The sequence below is a fragment of the Rhipicephalus sanguineus genome, chromosome 1 (genome assembly GCF_013339695.2).
Source record: "Rhipicephalus sanguineus isolate Rsan-2018 chromosome 1, BIME_Rsan_1.4, whole genome shotgun sequence".
In the NCBI taxonomy this organism is placed as follows: Eukaryota; Metazoa; Arthropoda; class Arachnida; order Ixodida; family Ixodidae; genus Rhipicephalus; species Rhipicephalus sanguineus.
In genome coordinates this window covers 88,927,043-88,945,461 of record NC_051176.1, presented here as the reverse complement: position 1 = coordinate 88,945,461, position 18,419 = coordinate 88,927,043, and the positions used below count along the sequence as shown (strand labels likewise).

Genomic DNA, 18,419 nt, shown 5'->3' with positions numbered 1-18,419 from the left:
ATGTAACGCTTGCCGTTAGCTACGTGGAGGACCTGCGTTTCGTGGCGTAGTGGCTAGTGCCACTAGCTGCGGAGCAAGAGGTCCCTGGTTCGATTCCGCGCTTCGGAAGCGTTTTTCTGAACTATTTTTCTTTGGTGCTTATATATATATATATATATATATATATATATATATATATATATATATATACACTGCATGACGGCGGCGACGGCGACGGCAAAATTCAGCCGAGACTTTCCATATAATTACTATCGCAATATATATATATATATATATATATATATATATATATATGAAACAACACTACGAATATATAATATATTAAAAAAATCGTTTTGTTCTTTAGCGTCCCTTTAGCCTTCCATGGTCAACGCGAAAGGCTACATGTGAGACGGCTAAACACGTAGTGATTGAATGTGATGATGAGAAGTCGACTGACTCACCGCAAACATCATGAAATCCGCATCTTTCCTCACGCCGTCCAGCGTGTACGAGGAAGGTGCCTTCATGTGTTGCAGCAGGAGGCTGTCGAGGAACAACGAGCCGCTGGCGTCTCCGATCGTGGGAAGCGCGTGGCTATCGACGGTCTGATTTGAGATCTTCACTAATTCTTCCTTCCGTTTGTTCATTACCTTCAAAACGAGAAAAGGCGCGTGAAAAAATGTTGCAGTTCTTCGTTCTAAATCAATGTATCGTTCATTAAGATGCTGTCATCTAATAGTAAGCGAGGCCTACAAAATCTGACAAGGACGTATATAAACAAAAATGAAGACGTCCCGTTTTGGTCGTGTAATTATTCAGGCACATTAATAATTCCACACACCGCACGGGTGACGTATCCACTGTAACGGAGCGGCGATGCTGCCACCTATAGGTCGATCTCGCGGCCAATAGTGTATGTGGCACGCGATTTCTCAGGTCTAAATCGCAGCCAGGCTGCGGCTGTGATATAAAAGACAGGATATTGTTACGCGTTGTTTTGGAGCCAAGAGTATTAGCCAAACATCTCAAATATTGTCACCAGTTTCATTTATGCCGACGTATACTTATAGAATTACGAACCTCAGCTTTTAAAGCGACGTCTAACAAAGTGTTGTTTCGTAGGTAAGCTGTGCTCCGCATATCAACGATACCGAACACACAAGAAAACTTACGCCGTACACGATGGCTTCTATCTTTCGCAGGTTTTTTCGAAACAGCCGGCCGTCTGGTGTCAATCTGTATATCTGATCCAGCCATAGCCAAGGTAGGAAAATCCTCATGCTCACCAACACTGTAAGCCTGCAAGGTGCTCAAAGAGACAAGAAGAGATCGGGCTCAATCTGAGCACTCTGGCAAAATGCGCTTTGCATGTGAGACGACAGACAGACAGACAACGAACTTTATTGGATCCTGACGAGGTATCTTTTTCTTAAAGCGACACTGAAGCGGTTTTGATTTCGCGAATTTATTGCAAATTCGGTATCTGCGACCTCTTACAACATGCCAGCGAAGGTTTTTTTCGCGATGTTCGATTAAACAACGGCGCTATAAGCGAGCAAACTTTAGCCAAGAGAACGCCCCCGGCGCGCGCGGAGCGCAGGGGAGGAGGACGGCAGAGAGAGAAACGCCGAGAGGAGACGTCATCACGGGAGTGAAACTTCCTATTGCAGACACGCACTGGGGGACGCCATCTTGATGAGGACTGAGGATACGAGTGGCGGGGGGGGGGGGGGGGGGGATTTAGCGCCAAGTTCAGTTGGGATGCACCAGCAAGCCAAATTGAGTGAGTGGATGGTATTCAGATGGCGAGCGCGCGATCTTCTTCCTGTTGCGCAACCCGCCACATAATCAAAACGGCAATCGTTGCGTTCTGATTGAGATGAAGGTTTGCCCATCCACCTATTTTTGCACCACTTATTCTAAGTAAGACTTTGTTTTTGTTTACGTGTACACATAAATTAGACAAGAATAAAGAGCAGAGTTTGTTTGAATGTTTTATTGCCTAAACGTACCATTCATACAGTAAAAACACAACTTGAATATTTTACGCTACTGCTGCAACCGCATACTGATACGCCGTGCAAGCGTAGAAAAACAAAACGAGCAGCATGCAGGTCGTACTTTTCGTCCGCCGGGATCCGAAATAATTTGATGCCGCTGTGGCGTGAAGAATTCGGACACCACTCAGCACAGTACGATTTGGGATGACGGCGCGAATCCATTCATGTGTCTGTTTCGCTGAAGCTTGCTAGGGTTTCGCCAGTTTCGCTGAAATAAACTTTACGGTGGTAAAAGCGGTCTTTGGGACACCGTAGGCCGTAGCATACATGGGGGCGCGACAGGAAACACCTCTTTTTCGCCGTTAGAGATAGGACGGCGTAGTTCGCGTTTTCCACTCCGGATGGCGCTCGTATTTTCGCAATCTCTAACCCAACTTTTAGGTTCACTTGCGTATTAAAAACTCCGGAGTTAATAAGTAACGTGGTAATAAATATAAAATGGAACAACAACATTCATTTATGCTCGTAGGTAGTACAGCCCCCAAACATTAGGATCCCTGCGGTCACGGGACAGAAAAACCGCGAAGTTTCATACCCCTCACGTCATCGACAGGAACGAGCAGGGCCGCTGCGCCTGTTTGCTTCGGTTTGTTCTTTGCTTCTGCTGCGATCTGCTGCCTAGCGAAGCATCAGTTGTTCCAGTTCGTAGGGATTGCTTCCCATTGCACCGTTCTCTTGTTTCGATTAGAGACTTTTTCTGTCCGATATTCACTTGTTGTGTTTGAGCTGAGTTGAAGTGGACTCGCGATGCCGCAGTACTGCGTGGCATATGGCTGCTACAGCACTTTCAGTAGCGATGAGGTCGCTTTTCATAAGTTTCCTCGGGATCAGAAGATGGCTGCAAAATGGGTCACTGCAGCTAAAAGACTTCAAATCTACGAGAGCAAGTGTGCTGTGCCCCAAGCACTTCCGTGACAGCCTGCGTGTCTTAATTTTCTGAACAAGTGAAGGAAACTAAAACACAAAGTTCCAACACAAAGCCTAACCACTAGCTCCTCACCTGTTTTTAACAGACAGCTGACTCGACCAGTCAACTGGTGTACCATTCTGCTGCAGGGCCACTTCTAAAGCTTCCTTGTTCAAGCACACATTTTCAAATTTTCTTGTCGTCGTGATGAGACTGGGATGCTTTTGCCGGTCGCGAATCTGCCGAATTTCGAGGCAGCAGAAGCAGCCCTCCTCTTTGCTGATTTGGACGCAGTGCGTGCATATGAGCACCTATGGCGAAAAAATCTGTACACAGATATCAGTACTCAGGATGTAAGGTGCTTCGCTGTTAAACGCTTTTATGTGGCTTAGGATGAGATCTCGAAACCTGGTAATCTACACGACAGTCGCATACTTAGGGCGCAGCTAATATACCTCTTGCATTTTAACACACCATCAATGTAGTACTGGCCAGAATTCCGAAAAAGCGACGATATTGTAAGCAAAACTGCAATATATATGAGCCAAACTATCCATGCGCAAGATTGCAGCGCAGTTCGGAGCACATGTCACCACTGCGCAGAGAGCGGCGCTCGTGTGCCTTTTTTTTTTCTCGCGATAGCACACCGACTCATCGCATGCTTCTTGCCCGCTGTGAAGTGTGATACTGATTGCGTCAACAACGCTGCACTTTGAGCAGTGAAATTCACGAAAAGCTGATGTTGTCGCATTCACGATGTGCGCCCGCAGCGCGGACCGTGCCAATACGCGGCTAAAAGCGAGTGCCAATGCTGCTGTTCCTTATCGGATTTAATATCCACGGCTGAACGTATCATTTCTATCAGCTTACTACAGTGAAATTAAGCACTAACATGCATCTTATACGTAGGTGTCCATGTTTCCGACGCGGGCGAAGGTTGCCAGTTTGGATACGCTTTCTTGTGCCGCATCATCGGCGCTGGCAGCATCTTCGGTCGTCGCTCTTACAGTGACGACCGGCTCGAACATGTACGGATGTACTACAGTGAACTCGTTGCGACTGCCAGAGTTCGTTTTAACATCAACTACACGCTGATTTCAGCAGAAAAAAAAAGAACACTGACAACACGGCATAGCCTGCTGGAATGCGCCGTCAGCTGTCTTCACGATACCGTCGATGATGTCACGGAGCTTCGACGAATCAGAGGCGGCGGCGATACTTGCAATGCCACCCGAGGGGCCCGTTACTCGTTTTCGGCAAAATAAAGTTATTTGAGTTGGTTTATGCAAATTTTCCACTTGATTTCCGAGTTCGCCGCACGAAATTACTTAACATGACACCATAACCTCGCTTTTTTTAAAACGTGCTTCAGTGTACCTTTAATACGACATGAAAACAGGGCTCTGAAAAAGGCAAATAACACAGGATCAGGTGAACTCATGTGTTTCCCTGGAAGCTTAGTTGAGTCTTTCAAGACTTGTTAGTCTAGCTTAGCATATTCCCGCGCATAAGCGCGGTGCAAGCAGTGTCAATAGCACTATGAACTGTTTTCATTCTTCACTTTTGGCATATATTAAAGAAAGCTATCTTTTGCCACGGAAAACCATTTCACTCGAGTAGCAGTATCGTTTAGTGCCTAAATAATGGGCCGCACCTCAGTACGAATTCATTCATTCATTCACTTCCGAAAGTGCTCATGAACAGCTCGAGGCCTGTCCGGAAGCACTTCAGCTACACAAAGGACAGAAAAAACAATAGAACCCAAAGAAAGAGAGAGAGAAATGTCTTAATCAAAAGCTGGAGATATCATCCTGGCTATTCGTCTGGCATGCTACTCCAGGTGCTCGGTGATGATTATGATATATAAACCGATTAACACACAACAGCGCATACAGCTAAACACACACACATACATAGATTGCAAAGTTGCGTTAAGGCTCGTGGCCCACAAGAAATTCAACAGCGCTTTCGTGGCGCGTAACGAATAGGTAGTGCTTTGCCATGGGCCTAAATATGCCGCAGTTCTAAGCACGAGTCCCGTTGAAGGTTCAATGCCGCCTTCAGAGAATGTCGCTCTAATGCTTATCGCTTGCAGTCATACAGAACATGTTGCAGGTCTTCTGGGGCGTCACATTAATAGAGGAATGCAGCAAACAAATATTAATTAAGGTTAGAAATCATACGACGTGAAAACACAAGAGCTCAAAATAACCAGGATCATAACACACGGTATTAACATCGCTTTTATTATTGTGAAATTTACATGCTGTCATCATTGTTTCCTATCATAATTTTGTTATCATGCACAGGAGGTCCCCTTTCAGTTTCCAACTACGGGACGTCATTCTGTATATACATATGTAAGTATCACCGTTTAATAACATGAATGAACTGATTCTGACTCTTATTTTCGAGGGGGAGGGGGAGTGTTGAACTCTCCAACTTCCCCACCCTCTTCTAACTACGCCAATGTCAACTCCCCGCGTTTGGCAGGAACCTTCCGTACTTCCTGCTGTCGAAGTGTGCCTAGACTTGTAGGGCCCGCACAAATTTATGTCACAAAGTATGTATATCGTGGTATAGGCTGGCAGTGCTTTCTCCTCACTAAAGGATTATTCGCTCCATACATCTATTTCAAATATACAGGTGAGTGCTTAAAAAGTTTTTTAACATTTTTTTAACATTTCCTTTCGTGTGTTTTTCTGTGTGCGTGCATATGTATATACAAATGCAAAGACGAAAATTTTCGGGGGAGGGGGTTTGAACTCCCCAACTTCCCCACCTCTTTTGGCTACGCCAGTGTGCATTCCCCGCGTTTGGCAGGAACCTTCCGTTCTTCCTGCTATCGGAGTGTCCCTAAACTTGTTGATATCGTTGATTAGGCTGGCAGTGCTTTCTCATTACTAAAAGATCATTCGCTCGATACATCTCTTTCAAATATACAGTTGAGTGCTTAATAAGTTTTTAAACGTTTTCAATGCGTTCTTCTTCAATCACTTGAGCGTAATTCTCTCCAGCAAAAAAGAAAAAAATACTGCCTTCATAAAAGTGCCACTGTCGAGCGTGCTCCTATATAGCAAAAAAAAAAAAAAAGCTGCACTTTTTTACCCTCACTTAACGTCGATTTATATTTAAGTAAAAAGTCTTGAAGGGACAATTTCGAACTAGATAGCTCAAATTTCGGATGGTTTTCCGTGTACTCTATATTGATAGACCTCTACTATATCTACTGAAAGACGCAGGACGACCGGACCATAGAACGCCAGCAGAACCGTTTATTCCAGTGTCTGCCTCGGCACAGAACCACGAAGAAGAAGAACAGGGATGATGATGGCTATGTACAAATGAGAACGATGAAGTGCATTAAATGCGCTTACACTAATTTCCCCCCTCTTGGAAGCGGCCGGCCTGGCCGCAACTCAAAGATCGGCTGAACGAGTAAGGAACGGCTTCATGCGGGAGACGTGAACAATCTCTGTGCTACGACGACGGTGGTCAGTGACGGACTGAAGCGGGGTGATGAGATAGTTCACTGGGGAAGTTTGCTGTAGAACGGTATAGGGGCCAATGTACCGGTGAAGAAATTTGTCGCAAATTTCAGGAGTTCAAACTGGGGTCCATAGTAAGACCTTATCGCCTGGATAAAAGGCCACGTCACGTCGTCTACTGTCACAGCGACGTTTTCGTTCCTCTTGTGCAGCTTCCGTGTTTAGACGAGCAATTTCACGGCAATGCGCGACTCGAGCTGCAAACTCTACTCTTCTGGTAGGGAAGTACTGGACGGAGCAGGGGTAAAAAAGAATGTCGTGTCGAAGACGCAGGAGGCAGTCCGTCCATACACTAGGGAGAAAGGACTGTAGCCACTAGATCGTTGTGTCGCAGTATTGTAAGCGAATGTGACGAATGGCAAAATGTTGTCCCAGTTTTTGTGGTCAGGCTGTAGGTACATGGAAATCATGTCGGAGAGCGTTCGGTGGAAGCGCTCAGTAAGGCCGTTCGTCTGCGGGTGATATGTAGACGTGGTTTTATGCACCGTATTACTCGCCCGCAGAACATCATCGAGGACCTGCGAAATGAAGGCTTTGCCATGGTCACTCAAAAGAACGCGAGGAGCTCCATGGCGCAAGACGATAGAGTTCAAAAAAAAGTTGGCGATTTCTGTAGCGGTGCCAGAATGAAGAGGCGCAGTCTCGGCGTATCTTGTTAAATGGTCGACTGCAGTGACGATCCAACGGTGACCGGAAGGCGTCAACGGCAAGGGACCATACAAGTCAATTCCGACAAGTTCAATAGGTGAGGTCGGACAGAGTATAGGCTGAAGGAAACCGGTGGGAGGGGATGTGGTTCGCTTACGGTGCTGACACGACGAGCACGAGCCCACGTATTTGGCAACCGTTGTGGATAAGCCAGGCCAGAAGCAGCGGGTCTTGATGCGGTCGTAGGTCTTGTGGAAGCCTAGGTGGCCGGCAGCAATGTCGTCGTGAAATGCTTCTAAAACATGACGACGAAGGCACCGGGGAAGGACTGGCACCCACTTGTTACCCGTGGGATGATAGATGTAGCGATGAAGCACCCCATCTTGTAGGCGAAATTGTCGAAGCTGGCGTCGCAAGCGGCTGTTGGGTGGTTTAGTGATGCCGCGAAGGTGATTGATGAAAGTTCGACAGTAGGAGTCTGCCAGCTGAAGTGAGCGGAAATCGGAGCGCGAATCAAGTTGTATTTGATCCACTGAGGCAATCGAGAGCTGGTGTGAGGCAGGCGGGACGTCAGAGCCACTCGAAGGAGATGCGGAGGGCGTATTGTCAAGAGGAAGCGAAAGTGGCATCGGGACAGCGCGTCGGCATCATGATGACATTTGCCAGATTTGTACGTGATGGTAAAGTCGTATTCTTGCAAGCGCAGTATCCAGCGCCCTAGACGTCCCGACATATTCTTCATTGATGACAGCCAACAAAGTGCGTGATGGTCGGTGACGATGGTGAAGTGCCGACCGTAGAGATATGGGCGAAATTTCTGTATCGACCAGACAATAGCCAAGCACTCCTGCTCCGTGATCGTGTAGTTGCGCTCCGCTGTCGACAGGGTCCGGCTAGCATATGCCACAACTTGCTCTTTAGAGGCGGCGTCACGCTGTAGAAGCACTGCTCCAATACCCTGTGCGCTTGAGTCAGTGTGGAGTATAGTGGGCGCTCTCTCGTCAAAGTGGCGAAGCACTGGTCCGGACGTCAGGCGTTCTTTAAGGGTTTTAAATGCGAACTCGCAGTCGTTGGACCATGCGAAAGAAGCACCAGCGACTAATAGCTTATTCAGAGGAGCCGCTATGCTAGCAAAGTTGCGTATAAAGCGACGAAAGTAGGACGCCAGACCAAGAAAGCTGCGCAACGTCTTCTGGTTGGAGGGTCGAGGGAACTGTAGTACAGCTGCGATTTTGTCAGGGTCTGGTTGGATGCCGTCTTTCGAAACGACGTGTCCGAGAACTTTGATACTTTTGCTGGCGAATGTGCACTTTTTTGTATTTATCTGAAGGCCAGCGTTGGAAAGACACGCGAGTACCTCGTCTAATCGTTGAAGATGTTCGGTAAAGGTAGATGAAAAAACAACGATATCATCTAAGTAACAAAGGCAGGTCCTCCATTTTAGGCCACGAAGAACGGTATCAATCATGCGCTCAAATGTGGCTGGAGCGTTGCACAGGCCAAATGGCATTACATTAAATTCATAAAGCCCGTCCGGCGTAGCAAAGGCGGTTTTTTCTTTGTCAGCCTCGTTCATGCGGATTTGCCAATAGCCCGATCGCAGGTCAAGGCTGGAAAAATATTTCGCCCCTTGGAGTGTGTCTAAAGCGTCATCAATTCGAGGCATAGGATATACGTCCTTGCGCGTGATCTTATTTAGCGCTCGGTAATCAATGCAGAAACCGACGGAGCCATCTTTTTTCTTGACTAAAACGACCGGAGAAGCCCAGGAACTGGAAGAGGGTCGTATTATATTTCGTGATAGCATGTCGTCAACTTGTTCTTCGATTACTTTCCTTTCCGACTGCGAAACACGATATGGCCGACGGCGTATAATTCCCGAACCGTCGGTTTCAATGCGGTGTACAGCCACGGAAGTATGGCTCAGTGTTGTGGTACAGCTGTCGAAGCAGGCTTTGTGCTTATCTAAAAGCGCCAGTAGCGCTTCGGACTGTGCAGATGTCAGGTCGGAACCGATCACTGCTCGCAAAGAGGAAGAACTCGAACCTGAAGCTGGTACTGGTGATGAAGACGGGCAAAGTGCTGCGACGGAGATCAGTGGAGAGGCGTCTATCGTCGCTACGGTCATCCCCTTGGGCAACAGCATGTACGAAGAAGAAGAACAGGGATGATGATGGCTATGTACAAATGAGAACGATGAAGTGCATTAAATGCGCTTACACTAATTTCCCCCCTCTTGGAAGCGGCCGGCCTGGCCGCAACTCAAAGATCGGCTGAACGAGTAAGGAACGGCTTCATGCGGGAGACGTGAACAATCTCTGTGCTACGACGACGGTGGTCAGTGACGGACTGAAGCGGGGTGATGAGATAGTTCACTGGGGAAGTTTGCTGTAGAACGGTATAGGGGCCAATGTACCGGTGAAGAAATTTGTCGCAAATTTCAGGAGTTCAAACTGGGGTCCATAGTAAGACCTTATCGCCTGGATAAAAGGCCACGTCACGTCGTCTACTGTCACAGCGACGTTTTCGTTCCTCTTGTGCAGCTTCCGTGTTTAGACGAGCAATTTCACGGCAATGCGCGACTCGAGCTGCAAACTCTACTCTTCTGGTAGGGAAGTACTGGACGGAGCAGGGGTAAAAAGAATGTCGTGTCGAAGACGCAGGAGGCAGTCCGTCCATACACTAGGAAGAAAGGACTGTAGCCACTAGATCGTTGTGTCGCAGTATTGTAAGCGAATGTGACGAATGGCAAAATGTTGTCCCAGTTTTTGTGGTCAGGCTGTAGGTACATGGAAATCATGTCGGAGAGCGTTCGGTGGAAGCGCTCAGTAAGGCCGTTCGTCTGCGGGTGATATGTAGACGTGGTTTTATGCACCGTATTACTCGCCCGCAGAACATCATCGAGGACCTGCGAAATGAAGGCTTTGCCATGGTCACTCAAAAGAACGCGAGGAGCTCCATGGCGCAAGACGATAGAGTTCAAAAAAAAGTTGGCGATTTCTGTAGCGGTGCCAGAATGAAGAGGCGCAGTCTCGGCGTATCTTGTTAAATGGTCGACTGCAGTGACGATCCAACGGTGACCGGAAGGCGTCAACGGCAAGGGACCATACAAGTCAATTCCGACAAGTTCAATAGGTGAGGTCGGACAGAGTATAGGCTGAAGGAAACCGGTGGGAGGGGATGTGGTTCGCTTACGGTGCTGACACGACGAGCACGAGCCCACGTATTTGGCAACCGTTGTGGATAAGCCAGGCCAGAAGCAGCGGGTCTTGATGCGGTCGTAGGTCTTGTGGAAGCCTAGGTGGCCGGCAGCAATGTCGTCGTGAAATGCTTCTAAAACATGACGACGAAGGCACCGGGGAAGGACTGGCACCCACTTGTTACCCGTGGGATGATAGATGTAGCGATGAAGCACCCCATCTTGTAGGCGAAATTGTCGAAGCTGGCGTCGCAAGCGGCTGTTGGGTGGTTTAGTGATGCCGCGAAGGTGATTGATGAAAGTTCGACAGTAGGAGTCTGCCAGCTGAAGTGAGCGGAAATCGGAGCGCGAATCAAGTTGTATTTGATCCACTGAGGCAATCGAGAGCTGGTGTGAGGCAGGCGGGACGTCAGAGCCACTCGAAGGAGATGCGGAGGGCGTATTGTCAAGAGGAAGCGAAAGTGGCATCGGGACAGCGCGTCGGCATCATGATGACATTTGCCAGATTTGTACGTGATGGTAAAGTCGTATTCTTGCAAGCGCAGTATCCAGCGCCCTAGACGTCCCGACATATTCTTCATTGATGACAGCCAACAAAGTGCGTGATGGTCGGTGACGATGGTGAAGTGCCGACCGTAGAGATATGGGCGAAATTTCTGTATCGACCAGACAATAGCCAAGCACTCCTGCTCCGTGATCGTGTAGTTGCGCTCCGCTGTCGACAGGGTCCGGCTAGCATATGCCACAACTTGCTCTTTAGAGGCGGCGTCACGCTGTAGAAGCACTGCTCCAATACCCTGTGCGCTTGAGTCAGTGTGGAGTATAGTGGGCGCTCTCTCGTCAAAGTGGCGAAGCACTGGTCCGGACGTCAGGCGTTCTTTAAGGGTTTTAAATGCGAACTCGCAGTCGTTGGACCATGCGAAAGAAGCACCAGCGACTAATAGCTTATTCAGAGGAGCCGCTATGCTAGCAAAGTTGCGTATAAAGCGACGAAAGTAGGACGCCAGACCAAGAAAGCTGCGCAACGTCTTCTGGTTGGAGGGTCGAGGGAACTGTAGTACAGCTGCGATTTTGTCAGGGTCTGGTTGGATGCCGTCTTTCGAAACGACGTGTCCGAGAACTTTGATACTTTTGCTGGCGAATGTGCACTTTTTTGTATTTATCTGAAGGCCAGCGTTGGAAAGACACGCGAGTACCTCGTCTAATCGTTGAAGATGTTCGGTAAAGGTAGATGAAAAAACAACGATATCATCTAAGTAACAAAGGCAGGTCCTCCATTTTAGGCCACGAAGAACGGTATCAATCATGCGCTCAAATGTGGCTGGAGCGTTGCACAGGCCAAATGGCATTACATTAAATTCATAAAGCCCGTCCGGCGTAGCAAAGGCGGTTTTTTCTTTGTCAGCCTCGTTCATGCGGATTTGCCAATAGCCCGATCGCAGGTCAAGGCTGGAAAAATATTTCGCCCCTTGGAGTGTGTCTAAAGCGTCATCAATTCGAGGCATAGGATATACGTCCTTGCGCGTGATCTTATTTAGCGCTCGGTAATCAATGCAGAAACCGACGGAGCCATCTTTTTCTTGACTAAAACGACCGGAGAAGCCCAGGAACTGGAAGAGGGTCGTATTATATTTCGTGATAGCATGTCGTCAACTTGTTCTTCGATTACTTTCCTTTCCGACTGCGAAACACGATATGGCCGACGGCGTATAATTCCCGAACCGTCGGTTTCAATGCGGTGTACAGCCACGGAAGTATGGCTCAGTGTTGTGGTACAGCTGTCGAAGCAGGCTTTGTGCTTATCTAAAAGCGCCAGTAGCGCTTTGGACTGTGCAGATGTCAGGTCGGAACCGATCACTGCTCGCAAAGAGGAAGAACTCGAACCTGAAGCTGGTACTGGTGATGAAGACGGGCAAAGTGCTGCGACGGAGATCAGTGGAGAGGCGTCTATCGTCGCTACGGTCATCCCCTTGGGCAACAGCATGGATTCTGCAGTTGTGTTGCAGACAGGCAAAAGGGCGCGGCCACAGGACAACCGGAGAAGACATGAGGCGACGAGAATTCCACGCGAAGTGCAGCGAGCAGAAGGGGCAACTAGTGCGTCACCATCGGCTACTTGGCTAGATGTGACAGCTACCACGACTTCGTGACCAGGGCGCAGGACGCAGTCTTCAGCGACAGCCAAGTTGAAAATCGAGGGCGACGGGGCCGATATAGATGCATCCGTTGTATCCGTGATGTGAACGACGCTCTCTTTACACGATATAACGGCGGAGGCAGAATGTAGGAAGTCCCAGCCGAGGATAAGTTCATGAACGCACGTGGGCAACACAATCATCTCGATGTGGTGACGTATGCCGTCAATGAAGACAGGAGCCGTACACTGTCCATCGGGTTGAATCTGTACGTTATTTGCGCCGCGCAACACAGGTCCTACGTAAGGTGTTCTTACTTTACGGAGCCGCGAGCACAAGTCACTATATTCATCTTATATTACTACTCTGAAAGAGGCGCACCGGGAAATTGAACGAAATCGTAACTCACAAGTTAAAGTAGCCGCCATAGTTTCCGTGCGTCTCTCCCTGAACACCCAAGTCCACCCCAAGGGCAACATCTGCGAAAAAGAAATAAAGAAATGAAAGAGCGAGTGCATTGAGTGTGTGCTCTCCTCTGAGAGCTTACTGTGCGAACGCCAAACTATGAAATAAATGCCCGGTGAATTTCACGGTATGTAAAACAAAATCAGTTTCCCCGCTAGGGCGAAGCGATGAATCCGATAGCAACAAATTGGAATGCTATACAAAGTAAGGCTAGCAGCTAACTCCTTCGGCATACAATCTGGCATAACTCAACAGTGCGCTGGCGTAAGGAAACGCGGCTGCTGCAGCGAGCGAAGCGACCTTCGTGCTGTCTGTCGCTTCAACGCAAACTGAGCGGTGATAACACGGCACGAAGAAAGGTATGAAGCCTCTGCTGATCCCTGTCAAGATAGGGCGACCGCGACCAGCCGTTCGATCGGTCATTCTTCGATCATGTTTCGTACAAACAGCCAAGGACTTGAACGACCTGCCTGCCCACGCCGTGCTGCTCGACCATTGTGTTGTTTTTAAGCGTTGTATCAAAAATAATAGTCTGCAAATTTACACTCCTCATGCAACATTCCTCAGTCAGAGATCTTTGGTGTGAGAAATAATTTTTTTAAAAAAGGAAGCCCTCGGTTAAGAGCGCATTCAGCACTTGCCGGACACTTCGGGCTGTCGGTGTGCTAGTAAGGGGTTGTTTATTTGGGGAAACGTATATGCAAAAAGAAGGGAATGAAAAGCAACAGAGAGAGAGAGGGGGGGGGGGAGAACAAGATATTTTATTCGCAGAAGGATAAGAGATCTTCCTCGTAAGGTGGAGCCCCTAGCTCAGGGCCCCATTGGCCAGCGCCACTCCACGTGCCCGCTGGACAACCTTTTTAGAGCAGCTGACATCTGAACAGCGACCAGCAGTGTGAGGGGCAAAAGAGGGAAGTAAAGGGATAGAATATAAGGGGCCATTTAGAGATTCACAGAATATATTCGACAGCTTACTCAAGAGCATGCGTATGGCAGCCATCGAAAGCATAAATCATCCGCATAGGCTGCATGTGGAGAGCCTAAATCGCGAAGAGTGACCTTATTATACCGTACTCACGCCCAATAATGTCCAATGCGCATTTTTGCACGTTCTCGAGGCATCGTATTGGTTCGTCTGGCGCCTCTTTCAGCATCTTATCTATGCGCGCCACGAGGCCGTCGGCACACTTTTCGATGAAGCCGCTGTAGTTTTCCATAGCATTTGCTTGGAAAGCTTGCATAAACATCTTGCGCTTGGACCTCCAAGGATCGCCGCCACTGCATTGAAAGTCGAAGCAGAAGTATCGTTTAGACCAAGGCAGGACAACACTGCTCCCTCTGTTATGCCGTTTTTCAGAAAGTAATTGTGGGTGGTTTTAATGAAGAACATTCTATGGGAAGTCAACTGGGGTTTCACAAACAGTTGGCACGTCATGACAGAAAAACAGGATTTTCCGAGCTAAAATTGAGGGAAAGAAAACCAACCTACAATGGTGTAATGTAGGTTGCACATACTATCACATAAGGTTGCAGTAAAATATCACTCGAACGAACCTTATTTAAACGAAATACTTAGTTGTACAAACTTTTAATTCCCCCGCCAAAGAGTCATTGAACACAATGCAAACGCCCTTCAGTTTAACGAAAATTGAAAGCAATGCGCGTTTCAGTTGTAGCATCATCCGCCAAGAATCAACTCCTGAAGCGGAAACACTAAAAATTTCAGCTAAGGAAGCACTGTTGTGCATGCAGAAACTGAAGTCATTTTCGGCTCAGTAAACTATTCTGCCTGAGAAGCTTCATCAGAGCTTGGACAAAGTCACTCAATTCATGACCACCGCAGTCCTAAGTGCACAAACGCAGCAAAACGCCACCGCATTCTGGAGAAGGCGCTCAAATAGTGGAAATCCAATTTCGAGTGAGCAGATTGAAAAATAAACGGGTTGAATTATCATTTGAAGATCCGATGTTTCCTTTAGCTTGTGACAACAAGCTGCAGCCTACCCACTTCAGTCTTACGAGCCTTCTCTTGAACGAGCTGTTTTTCCTGAAGTCGCTCGAAGTTTGTTCAAATGAAGTTTCACTTTATGAGCAAGACCAAACACGCAATAGAAAATTAATTACATTTTCACAAAAGCGTACAGCTTGCGTAACGCCTGCCCCATTTACTCGCACAAAACTGGCACCGGCTAATGATGGCTACTGTTGGCTAATGCGTCTTTTTGTTGTTGTTCATGTCGTTCAGCAGTCCCGCGCGTGTGGGAAAGTAGGCTACATTAGAGCCGGCAATACCAGTACCTAGGTCAGTGGTTCTCTAACGGATGTCCACAAAACCCACCTTTGGAAAAAGAAAAAAAAAACGTTTTTTGGAGGCACACTGTGCCACGCAACAACGGCCCCTTCTAATTTTTTTTGTATGCTTCACCGCATAACACGTTTGCATTGCGTTGGAGCTCACTTATGCTTCTTGTTCTCCGTGATATGGCTGTAAAGCTTGTGTTGCAGTTTTCTACGACACATGCACGCGAGTATACTCTTTCTAGGCTTGCATATTTGAAGAGCAAATATAGCTAGTAACAGGTTGAATGTGGCTGCAAATCTCACAGCACATTTACAAGCTGTTGAGGTCGAATTAGCGTGCCACTTTCTCTACGAGGGATAAATTAAAGGCCCCTATTTCACGCTTCCTGGTGTGCTATTTTCCGACCCCCACCCCCCTCTTTTTCTCTCACTGCAAGGGGTCCCTCATCACTTACATCGTTCCACAAGGGGTACCCGAAACATCCATGGCTGATAACCACTGACCTAGAAAGTATGCTCGACGACCCATTTCCTCATAAATACGTAAGTGTTTATGAGGAACAACCGGATCACTACGTCTAAAAATACATAAACGAGAAAAAACACGAACAAAACGTAGCAAACAAAACTAGCGATCAATATGCACATTCACGTGGGCAATAACGATGCAGTAAAATAATGCATGCGTACTTGACTATACCTCTGGCTCAATGAATTAAACGCTGCGCAAACTAAATGGCAGTTCCCCTTAGAGGGAAATTCACCGCAAATTTCTGTGAGTTTTTTTTTTCTTAACTCTTTCAGGCGCGAATTATGATCGACTGTATGAAAATGCCTCAAATTCACGCCACGTAATTCGAAGGTACTCAATATTACATTTCAAGAGAGAAATAAAACAATATGTTCTTTTGTCCGTGTTTTAGCAATTAACCCTAACTAGCGTGTATTTAAATACATATTCATTCTACAGTCGGTCATACTTCACTTTTACATAAAAAGAATCAAATCATAGGCCTAAAATGCGTGCGTTTTTTGGTTGTATTTATTGAAAGCAACGAAAAATAATTGACGTTGGTCATGGAACGCGGCACGTCGACCGAGCCATCGAACATTGTAATGTCTTCACCGAAGTGGTCGGCTGCAGTTATGCTCAGAACATGGAGGCTAAGTAACGACGCAGTGATTATGCAGAAGGTTCAATTCATTCTATGCGCAATACATATTTCTATTTCTTAGCTACTAGTCTAAAAAAACGGTCAAAAACAAGTTGCGTCCGTATATCTGCACATGCGCCTCAAGGGGTTGAACCCTACTGGCTGTTTGTACGAACATGCGACGCTGTGCAGGCGCTTAGCTTACTTTCAGCCGAACGATGCGGTAATATGGCCGCCGATGGCTACATGAAAGTTCCGCTTGACCGGTCAGCGTACGATGATGCGAAACAGGAACAACAGACTGACAAAGAACGAGTTGATCGTGCGTTTATTTAACGTTCTACGCTTGAGTTGCAAGAGGGTGCGGCGGTTCGTCAAAGGTAATTTCAAGCAGTCAAATAAGCCCTCAACGACACATTGATCGTCAGGCTATTAATATTAAATTGATGCCAACTCTCACAGTACGCAGGGAGTGGTAGCAAGTTAACCGCGTGGATGATAAACTAAGCGTTACTTTTAATTTATTGTGGCGTAATGATAATGTATACTATTCGACGTTCCATATGTAAGCACATTATGGACGAATACTTAGTCATGAACAGACGCCACTTTGACACTGGGAAATAGGGGACAAAACATACGCGCTACATTTTCATATCTCAGAGCATAATATTTTAGGAAAGTGCTGTCTTAGTCGTCGTTGGGGTGAATGCGTCGCTCCAGGCACACGTTTCGGGCTAGAACTAAGGCCGAAGAAAAGTACTGCTAAACGGTAAGGATAATATATCATGCGCTCCGTGGGAAGTCCGTGAAGACACCATTTCGCGCAGATACCTGCATCTCGGAGGCCTTCTGCAGTGCGACGTACTTAATGTTAAAATGCGACTGTAATCATTTTTTGACGAAGGTAACATAGAAAGTAACAGTGCCTATAGGTACTGTTACTATATATATATATACTGTTCCTATAGTAACATGGCCGGTATAGAGAGGAGACACCACGCGATCGTCGCGTCTATCCTCTATTCCGGCCATGGTAGTACAAAATCATTGTTATTAAGAGTGGAGCACACCACTTACATCATCAAAAGACTCTTGTGACCAAGCCATGGCTTTAGGAATGCGTACAGGAAGGGCTTGTCCGACTTTAACTTGCCCGTAAGAACAGCCTGCAATAACCGAGCACCAATAACCGTGAGTCTATATATATGAACTAAAACGAAAGAAGTGAAATGCATCAAGGGCTTGTTTAATTTCTTAGACACAACGTAATGAAAGCAGCAGCCAATGAATAATAATAACATCTGGGGCAGGCCCGTAGCCAGGAATATTTTTCGGGGGGGGGGGGGGGCTGCCCCCCCCCCCCCCCGCGAAAAAACCCCAGATCAGGCCCGTAGCCAGGGGGGCCCCCCTCCTGGCTACGGGCCTGATCTATGGTTTAACGTCCCAAAACCACGATATGCTTATGAGAGACGCCGCAGTGGAGGGATCCGGAAATTTCGACCACCTGGGGTTCTTCAATGTGCACCTAAACGTAAGTACACGGGCCTCAAACATTTCCGCCTCCATGGAAAATGCAGCCGCCGCGGCCGGGATTCGATCCCGCGACCTTCGGGTCAGCAGTCGAGTGCCATAACCCCTAGACCACCGTGGCGGGGCAGCAGCCAATGAAGCCGAAGAAGGTATATGGGACATTATTTGTAATATTTTAATTGTACTGTAGTGATTATGATATAAATGCAAAGAAACTAAGCTGCACGAAAACACAACGTTCTACCGACGACAATTAAGTTGCTACCGGAGCAAGCTGTCGTTTGAGCCCCTTTAATTTCTTTACATTTATATCGTAATTACGACACTACATTTAAAAAAAAAACTCACAGGGTACCTTATGCACACGCCTAAGCTGACTCGAAGGCTACAGCCACCTTCTTCTTTTTCTTCTCAACTGGTGCGTTGATCGTCCCCCGACTCCTTCCGAAAGCTTTTTGCGCCTAACGTGGTTTTTCACTGGATCCTG

The 18,419-nt window shown here is 47.4% G+C and overlaps 1 protein-coding gene across 1 annotated transcript in view; it reads right to left on the bottom strand.

Annotated features, from left to right (window-relative positions):
- LOC119393687 (cytochrome P450 4V2) overlaps positions 1 to 18,419 on the bottom strand; it is a 174,188-nt gene that overhangs the window by 133,987 nt on the left and 21,782 nt on the right. The window contains exons 3-7 of the mRNA XM_049415066.1: positions 17,480 to 17,568; positions 14,023 to 14,222; positions 12,889 to 12,958; positions 1,155 to 1,281; positions 444 to 632 (exon numbers count right to left, since the gene is read on the bottom strand). Coding sequence (XP_049271023.1) covers positions 444 to 632; positions 1,155 to 1,281; positions 12,889 to 12,958; positions 14,023 to 14,222; positions 17,480 to 17,568 — 675 coding nt within the window. The remainder of the gene's footprint in view (positions 1 to 443; positions 633 to 1,154; positions 1,282 to 12,888; positions 12,959 to 14,022; positions 14,223 to 17,479; positions 17,569 to 18,419) is intronic.